The sequence below is a fragment of the Aplysia californica genome, unplaced genomic scaffold (assembly GCF_000002075.1).
Source record: "Aplysia californica isolate F4 #8 unplaced genomic scaffold, AplCal3.0 scaffold00309, whole genome shotgun sequence".
NCBI lineage: Eukaryota > Metazoa > Mollusca > Gastropoda > Aplysiida > Aplysiidae > Aplysia > Aplysia californica.
The window spans coordinates 208,420-218,419 of NW_004797579.1; the positions used below are offsets into that span (position 1 = coordinate 208,420).

Below are 10,000 nucleotides of genomic sequence, written 5' to 3' on the forward strand. Positions count from 1 at the left end.
GGGGGGGCAGCAATAAGCAATACAAATCAAGAGATAGGTCGATTGAAAAAAACTAATGAACTGAAACTCAAGAGTGATTGCTCAACCAAATCAAATGACTACTCACTATTAAAAGACAAAGACAGAACAACTAGGTTACTTTGTTTGAACCTTGACATGGGGAGACAGAAAGACCTATGTGAACGATCTTCTCAACACGAAAGAGTACACTTTAAATGCGATACACCAAGCTGAAAGATGCACACTTGGGTTTATTATCTGAAACAGAATGACTAGAAGATCAAAGTTTGCAGGAAGTTGATATTTATGACCGGGTTCATCCATCCATTGTGAGCTCATGTCAGTTTCATCATCGTCGTGCTCACCCCATACGGACAAATATTAACCACTATTTCCTACCCTGGGCTAACTTCTTTAAGTGTTTTTCCACTTTTCTGTCCTTCATTCTTTGCGACTTTTGTACCGGTTCAACATGGCCTTCCCTTGATCGTGTAACCTGTTGACTCAAAATTTAAATGTTCTTTGTTATGTAGCTATCTGATTTCCAGATGGTATGCTCAGTCCAGTCCATTTGCACAGCTTTCTTCTGCCTGTAAATTTTCTGCTCATTACTTCCTCATTGGTGACTCTCTCTGTCCATCTGATCCTGAGGAACTTCCTCGGGCATTTGTTGGTGACAACCTGGATCCTCCAGTACTTTGTAAAGAGTGTTTTATAAGAGCCCACCCAGCCACACCACCAAACAATCCACAAGGGTCGTGCAAGACAAGGAGTTTCTGTTAAAATCTGTGGATATGCTTCTGAAGGTTCCCACTCACTATTGCCAGCAAAGCTCTGGAAAACTGTATTTTGATCCATGATTCTGTTATCTGTCGGAGCCTCATTGGTTTTACGAAACAGCCTGCACAGGTCAGGGACAATCTGCCTCGTATGTCAGGCTACTCAAATATGTGATAGATGAAAAAACCGTGTCGATCGGTGAGCCAAAAAAGGATCAATGTGAATTGTGTGTGGGTTTTGAGTCTTGACAACGTCAGCCAGACTAAGTGGGAATCTAATATGTCAGAAAAAAAGTGACAAAGAAAGGGCACGCAATGGATAAAACCTTTGCTCTTAGGCAAGAAGACCTTTGTCACTGTCTATCAATTCCTCCTGCTCTTGTTACAGAAACATGCACATAATCTTCAATGCGACCTTGTATGATGCCATCTATTACTTATGACACAAGGCACAAGGTGATTTGATTGCAAATGAATTCACAAGTTGTTTGGTGGACTTTTTTCAACGTGCACACATGCATAGAAGGTTATAACAATATATCATTATACAGCTGTGTGTGTGTGTGTGTGTGTGTGTGTGTGTGTGTGTGTGTGTGTGTGTGTGTGTGTGTGTGTGTGTGTGTGTGCATCTGTGTGTGTGTGAGTGTGAGTGTGTGTGTGTGTTGGCACAACATTGCATCTATTTCTAATCCCGAGAGTGTCTTTTCCACGAGAGCAAACTCGAATTTGAAAGGAAAATCTTATAAGAGGCTACACTCATATGCAAGTAGAAAGTATTCAAGGCGTCATTGAGCTGCGGCTTTGAATAAAAGACTTTTTCAAAACTGCAATTGTTATAATTATATCAACGAAGACCATATAAAGTGAAATTTGTGGATCATATTTCCCCCCATGATGTTGTCAAAATTGTCACAATAAAGTCAGGTCGGGTAGACAAAAAGAAGACCGAGCTTTAATGCAGTATGAAGCCTATATACATAAGGAGAAATTCTTTGGAAGATGAACTCTAACGGAGAGTTGGTGGGTCTTCTAAAGTCCAGAGACAAAGAAAACTCAACAAACAGTTCGCCGTCACTGTATTATTTTCCTTATAAATGGCAAAGAGTAATTTTCAAGATCTAAGAGACAAAAAGAGTAAGATAATAAAAAATGATCATTCAGTCATTCACGGGGTATAAAAGTTTGACATAAACCAAGTTCTCAACCCATCCACCACCCCCCTGCCAAAGCCCAATAAAAAAAAGAGACATTCTCTTACACACAATTAGAGAAAGAAGGATAGAAAAAGAGAAAGCACGAAAACAAAGGAGTATGATTTCATAAAATGCGTATAATATTCCATACATATAAGATGTTTATAGTGGTAAAATAATGAATAGCTTTCTGTTTCCCAAATGATAGATAAAGCTGTCATTGAGGTCGCGTCAATGAGGAGCTGCACTGACATTTCTCGCGGAATCCAAACTACATTCTTTCCAAGGCCGTCCAAAGCTGTCTGTGGCCTTGCTTTCAAACTGCGGTTGTATCAAAGCAGTAGCTTCTACTTACGCCTACAGTTTGATGTAGTAAGTGATTCAAACATGGACACAGATGCGCTCATATCATCACTGTACGTTAGAACTCCCATTTAGGACAAACGTAACAAAGTCCATATTGCACATGTAGTTTTATGATAGGATACGAATGCAGTGTTATTGAAAGTCGTACACTTAACACTAATAAATAACAATGATAATGATGATGATGATGATGATGATGAAGATGATGGTGGTGATGATGATGACGATTATAGAACCGCGCGATGACACCCCCCCTCTCTCTCTCTCTCTCTCTCTCTCTCTCTCTCTCTCTCTCTCTCTCTCTCTCTCTCTCTCCCTCCCTCCCTCCCTCCCTCCCACCCTCCCTCCCTCCCTCCCTCCCTCCCTCCCTCCCTCCCTCTCTCTCTCTCTCTCTCTCTCTCTCTCTCTCTCTCTCTCTCTCTCTCTCTCTCTCTCCCTCTTCATTTGTCCAACGTGATCTAGTTTTAGACTGAAGGGTTCAGGGCGCGGCGAAATATTAGGTAAAAACGTCTCTCACGCCTTTAGCATTATTTGTGGTTCTGCCAGCCAACTCCCATGTCTCAGGCCCAGTTTGTCACAGGCCTCGACTGTGCCCTGCATGATCGGTTATCGCTGACATTTTCAAAAAGAGTTAATGAATGATTGATTGATTGTACTTAATTGAATTTTATTTTTCAATTGTGTTTAACGAAAGAACATTTATTGTTGAAATTTTACAGAGTAATTTGCTTTGATTTGCATACAAAAAGGGAAAGATATTGAAAAAAACAAGCTGAATTGACATTTTAGAGAAACTATCTCTACACCACCAATTAGAGAGTGAAGAATAAAAAAACTTAAGCTACAGCTACAGTGTTAAAGTGCTATAATTATGACTGTCATCAATACTCAAATACTTAAATGAAATTGGGACAAACTGGGCAGCCCCCCCGGTAAAGAAGGCGAAGTATTCATTCACCCTGTTACCTGTCAACCCAACAGTGTGTGTGTATGTGTGTGTGTGTGTGTGTGTGTGTGTGTGTGTGTGTGTGTGTGTGTGTGTGTGTGTGTGTGTGTGTGTGTGTGTGTGTGTGTGTGTGTGAGTGAGTGAGTCTCCCCTCTCTCTCTCTCTCTCTCTCTCTCTCTCTCTCTCTCTCTCTCTCTCTCTCTCTCTCTCTCTCTCTCTCTTTCTCTCTCTCTCTCTCTCCTCGCTTTGTGCTAAAACAAGAGTTGTGTTAAAACGTTATTCTCTCTCCATAGCTATACTAACTTTTGCAACTCGTTGACATGCTGAAGCAAAAAGGGTAGAAGCAAGTTTGGCTTGTAGTAGTAAGTTATAGTTTGTTCACTTTTGTCTGATTGCGTTAAAAAAATCTAACTCTTACTCTTATTAATTTATCTATGCCCGCAAACATTTGCATGACACTTCTGCAGGCCAGTAACCAAACAAAATATTTTTTTTAAAAGTTAATCCAGTAATTCAAAAAGTTGATTTTTTTTTCTCTTTGAGTCCTTTTCTCTTTGGATACATACACAGGATCGCTAAAATAAATGACTTACAGTAGATCTAACATTGCCTCCAAATTGCTCATTTTGAGACACCACCCTGCCTCTACATTTGTAAGCTTGAAGATTTCATCACCCTAACCTACTGTCTAGTCCAGACATCTCCACGTGCTCCGCTTTTTACTCAAAAATAACTCACCCCATCTCTTGAATCGAGTTTCTCAGGCGCTTTTGGATTCTGTTAGTTATCTAACATTTAGATCCGTATACAAAGATCTTAGAAATTAAACTGAGCGATTTCATTTTAAACCTCTTTAAACCGCGGCAGACGAAAGTTGATTCATCATAACAATGATTTTCTCAAACTAGAATCTAGTCAACAGCAAACAAAAATGGTATGGGTTTAACGTCCCTATCAACACTATTAGGTTATTTAAGGGGCGGGACCTACTAGTTTAACGCCGTCTCCGGTAGGACCAATCAAGAGGGAAGTTCGTGTAAAGTGCCTTTCCCAAGGACACAACGTCGGACCGAGCTGAGGCTTGAATACAGCAAACATGCCGAGCTTATTCACTTGCGTCTGTCCGCGTTCAAAGCATCCAGCACATTTATCTATTTACCTATGCCCACGAAACTTTGCATGGCATTTCTGCATGCCAAAGAACAAACAATGTTATATTTTTCCTTTTAATCGTAATCCAGTAACAACAAAAAATTCAACTTGGATCCAATATTAAAAAACCGTTCTTTGTGTGAATGCACAGGATCACTGAAATAAATGAGTTAAAGTAACCTTTGTCAACAAATTGCTCATTTTGAGACAGCTTCACCACCCTGCCCTTACATTCCAGTGTAAGCTTGTCGATTTCATCCCACGAATGTCTGGACGTCTCCACGTGCGTCTCGAAAAGTACTCACCCCAACTCTTGAACCATGTTACATAGTGCGTGCGTTAACGTATGGTGTTGAGGAAAATAGGTCGATTTTTGGTATACTTGTATCATGTTTTTAATCTATGTTACATGTTGGCCTACAGTTTATAAAGGTTTATACGGGGTGCCCACTACATGTTTGTTTTCAGTTTCAGGCGATCGAGTCTGGCGATCGGCCCTATCTAGCTGTAGTGGGTACCCCGTATTAGAATCATGGTGTCAAATTCGATTTCACGGGAAAAGGGGGTGAGGGCAAACTCAACCTCAAATCGCACTTTAGGTTTCGGCCCCAACTGGATGAACAATAAATGAGCAGTTGATAAATAACCCTTTTTAAAAACAATAATATTGTTATTATTAATAATAATAATAATAACAGGCAAATCAATAATAACATATGAAGAAATACCACTTTTGCGTTTTTTCGTATTCTTTTCTTGTCCTCTTGTCTTTTTCGTTTTCTTATTATTGTTTTTGCTTTTGTTTGGGGGGGGGGGGGGTTGGAGGGGGGTGGTTGAGGGAGGGGTGTTTCGGGAGGGGGGGTTGTTGGTTGTTTTGTTGTTGTTGTTGTTGTTGTTGTTGTTGTTGTTTTAGGAAGGGTGACATTTAGAGCCTGCTGAAACAACCCTAAATAATCAAACAGTTCAGACTCAAAGTTGAACGGGATATCTAAAGAATCGACCCAGATCATGCCAAAAGGTGATTCAAAATTTCCTGCTGCGTTTTCTAGCTTGTCAGGTGAGAAGAGTTCAACGCCTGGAGCATACTAAGAATAATAATAATGAAGGACGTTTATATAGCGCTCAACCCCGATTAAAGTACACAGGCTCTGAGCGCTTTACAGTACAGTACAACTTACAAGAGTAACATATAACGTTGTGTTCTGACTAAAAGAAAATCACTCCAAATATTAATCTTATTAATTTAAAAACAAAAACGACTTCAGCTGACATTTGAATGAATCGAAAGATTTGATCTCTCTTAAAGTAAACTCGCACAAAAAAAGCCAAGGAACAAAAATTCAAAGAAAGATAACTGAAGAACAGTGTAACCGAATTTATTCATTTTTTCAAAAAGGATGCTTTCGACTGTGTACAATTTCAGATTTCAACAACAACGAGAAGTTCATGTAAAATTAGTTTAAATCACACTGATCGGATTTCAAAAGTCTGAACAGCCATGGTTCTTTATGAACATTGTCAATAGTGGGTGTAGTCACCCCGTTTGACCAAACACTCAGTACAGCGTCGATGCATGGACAGGACATGCCTTCAGAGAACTTGTTGCGGTAGGTTCTGCCACTCCTGGACGAGGCAGCTCAAGAGTTGTTGAAGGTTTTGTGCAGAAGGGTGGTTGTCCCTTATCCACCGGTCAACGTGATCCCAAATGTTCTCTATTGGGTTCAAATCCGGACTACAAGCTGGTCAGTCCATGCGGTGACAGCTTGCTGCTGCAGGAAGTCCCCACGATGTGTGCTCGATGTGGCGGGGCGTTGTCGTCCTGAAGAACAGCCTGGGGTCCAATCTGCTTCAGGAGCAGAACAGCAAGGGGACGCAGGATTTCCTCCCTGTACTTTGCCGCGGTCAAATTGCCCTTTATATGGTACAGTGGGATCTTGTTGTGGACTGAGAAGCCCCCCACATCAGAACGAACCTTCCACCGTAAGGCGCCACCTGCTGGATACACTCAGGGTGGAACAGCTCTCCTTGGTGTCTCCAGATGTGGGCACGCCTGTCTGGGTACAAACAAGTTGAATCTAGATTCATCCTAGAAGACTACCTGGTACCACTGACGTCGTGTTCTCTGAGATTGGAGAGCAGACCACCACATCCGGCGAACTGCTTTGTGGGGCAGCGAGTGCCTTGGGCGCCTGGCAGGGACATGAGAAGCGAACCTGGCTCTATGGATACGGTTCCTTACCGTCTCCTCGCTCTCGTGAACATTTGCTGTCACCCTTAGTTGGTCCCTGATGCCGTTTACAGTGGTGGTTTGTGACGTCACGGCCTGTCTGATGATGAACCGGTCGATGCTGTCGTTGGTCAAACGGCGCAGCCCAGGTCGAGGTCTGTCCTGGACCCTTCCGGTTGCTCGCCATCGTTCTTGCAGCCTCTATATGACTGATGGGGACACCCCAAGTCGATGTGCAACGACTGGGAACTTGGAGCTATCTTGGAGCCAGGCAAGGGCTCGTCCTCTGTCGAAGTCAGTCAGCGAGCGTTGTTCGACCATCGTGTTGGCTGAAAAACGCTGGCTTATAAAGGGTTAAAAGTGAGCAATATTCACCGCTGGGACATCTGTTTAGCACGTGCCAAGCTTAGTTTTAGCCAACAGTCCCTATGCCAATGTTGCTGAAGCAGAGAAATTTAGCCCATTTTTCATGCTTTTTGGCTGTGTTTCAGAATGCCCTGCGCCGTCGCTGTACAGGCGAATTGTGTCTAGTCTTCAGTGCGTGTGCCAAGTTTGGTTGACTGAACTGAACGGGTTTGCGAGATATTGAAGTTCAAATTTGACAGGTGAAAACACAAGTTGTTCCTTGACTTTTGGGGGCAAGTTTGCTTGGTAAAGCATTCCAGATCTTAGGGCCTTGGTATTCAAATGCCCTTTTACCCATTGTTTTAAGTTTCATAGATGGTAAAATAAATTTCTTTTTGTCAGCTGATGACCTTAAACTGCGAATTGGAATGTACAGTCTTAACAGATTCTGAAATATCCATCGCCTTCCCTGTTTGTTTGTTTTGGTGTTTGTTTGTTTTTTGGCAATATCAATTCTCTTTGAATTTCGTTCTTACTCCGAGGCACGAATGCAAAAGAAGTTGAAAAGTTTTGCGTTTCACTCAATATTGTTTTTGAATTTTTCAAAACTTTCTGAAGATTTACTGTTTTTCTAACACAGGAATGTGGTTGAATTTCATGCATTGGATGTACTGTTGAAATTGGTCAAAAGATGACCCACTAATTGTCCTCGAAATGGGTCGTCGTATGTTTTAGACACCCAGTAAAAAGTACAACCAAAGGAAAGAGAAGTAAACACTGCACTTAAAAATAAACTCGGGGGCTCTCGTGGCCAAGATGTTAAGGTGTTGGCCTCTCATTCAAAGGTCTCAGGCTCGAATCCAGGTAGCGACTGAAAAATTTTCTTCTCTAAAATTGTCTCCTTTTAGCTCCTTTCCTCCTCTCAAGCAATATTCTGTCGTCTGCTTTTGTCTCCACTTTCTACCCCCACCCCCTCACCTCCTTTGCCCCCTCCTCTGGGCTCCTGACTCTTTCTGCAGCCTTTCTACAGCTACTCCTTGGCTCCTTCTTACTGTTGTCTTTCAGCCGCACCCCTGATCTTCGGGTAGGAAATATCTACACCTAGCCTTCTCGGACAAGGGTTAAAAATTTCGAAGGTCCTGGTTGCAAGTTGCGCACGTTAAACATCCCTTGGTGGTCTAAAATCGATAAGAGTAGGCTTCGACCGCCACTCGGGCAAAATTCAAAATTTCCTACCAAATCAGAAGACCTTATGCAGTTACGAGCGCCGTAAAACACTTACAATAACAAACAAACAAAAAATAAATTCACCACACTCCGGAAAAGGATATATTTCTGAAAAAATGTAAAAGAGAGGTTCTTTTGTTATTTCTGGTGTAGAGAGAGAGACAACAATAGAGAGCGAGAGCGAGAGAGAGAGAGAGAGAGAGAGAGAGAGAGAGAGAGAGAGAGAGAGAGAGAGAGAGAGAGAGACCTGTATTAGACAACCACCTTTACAAACACCCCCTTCCTATTTCCCCTCTTGCATAATATTTTTTACATTATAACGGCGTAGTGTGGGTTTTGTTTTGCTTTGTTTTGTTTTGGTTTGGTTTGTTTTTCTTTGGAGTTAATTTTTAAAGCTCAAAAAAATTATTTGAGCATGATAATATTAATAGCGCCTAGTCCTGTGTATACACAGTTCTAGGCACTGGCTATTGAATCCTTCTCGGGCCGTGTTGGCCCTTGTAGGTCGAAAATTGGAGCACCCTGCCCCTTAAAATATCTCAGATAATTAAACTGGGGCGTAAAACATTATTTTTATACCGTTACAGTTACATGCGTACAACTATTACAATAGTACTAGTTCACATTTTTGGAGTACTGTTGTGGGTGGTTGGCAGAGGCACTTTTGTGGTTTGCTCTTTCTTTCCTATCAAATATTTATCGTACTCATCTACGCTCCTTCGTATTTTGTGTTTGTTACTCTATTGCATCACCTCCAATCTTCGCCATTTATATGACCTTATTGTGTTGCAAGGGCCGTAAAACTCTTACTAAAAATAAAGGGGGACTGTCGTGTCTCTTCTGGTCAACCATAAACACCTATTAAAGGAAGTAAAGAGACAACTTATCAACAGTATATTCCTTCCAACGCTGACTTACCAATGCAATGTTTTACGACCCTTGCTACACAATTAGGCATAATATAACAAACTGCAAAAAAAAAGGAGGGGAGATAAGGACAATAGATGTTTGATAGGAAAGAGGGAGCAAACCATACCAGAACACCCGCCAACCAACCATGATTACCAATGCTAAACACGGCACAAAAAGAAGATCATTTCCTGTGAGATGAAATACTCAAGAAAGTTAATAAACGTAACAGACTGTAAAAGTAACGAAAATGTTCGAAATGTAACAGGGATGAAACTGGTCATAGAACATGATATAGAACATCGAAGGATCAAGTGGTTCGGTCATCTGATGTGAATACCCCCAAATCAACCAGCTGCACGAGCTTGCTACTCAAAAGAGTCAACGTACAAAGGTGTGGGACAGACCACGCAAAAAGAGGTACTCCAAATGAATTACGTATCAAAAACAGAAGCCACCTACTTATCCTTTGACCGAAAAAACACCACCCCTTGATATTTAACAACATAAGAGGAAGGATGAAGCAATGCAAAGCAAGCAAAGTAAAAACAAAGTGAAGCAAAACAAAGCAAAGTAAGACAGAGCAGAACCGAACACAGCATTGCGGAACAGAGCAGCGTAATGGAAAATATAAAATACCGTAAAGTAAAGTAAAGCAAGGCAAAGCAAATGAAAACACAGCAAAACAAAGAAGAGCAGAGCAATGTAAAGTAACGCATAGCAAACCAAAGCAAAGCAAAGCAGGACAGAGCAGCACCGAACACAGCAGAACAGAACAGAGCAATGCAAAGTACGGTAAAGTTAAGCAAAGCAAGGCAAAGCAAAAGAAAATACAGCAGAACAGGGGAGAAGAGAG

The 10,000-nt window shown here is 41.5% G+C and overlaps 1 protein-coding gene across 1 annotated transcript in view; it reads left to right on the forward strand.

Annotated features, from left to right (window-relative positions):
• Positions 1–6,724: 6,724 nt before the first annotated feature.
• Positions 6,725–10,000, forward strand: part of LOC101847969 (sulfotransferase 6B1-like) — a 28,508-nt gene continuing 25,232 nt past the window's right edge. Inside the window, exons 1-2 of the mRNA XM_013084688.1 lie at positions 6,725–6,818; positions 7,155–7,213. Coding sequence (XP_012940142.1) covers positions 6,725–6,818; positions 7,155–7,213 — 153 coding nt within the window. The remainder of the gene's footprint in view (positions 6,819–7,154; positions 7,214–10,000) is intronic.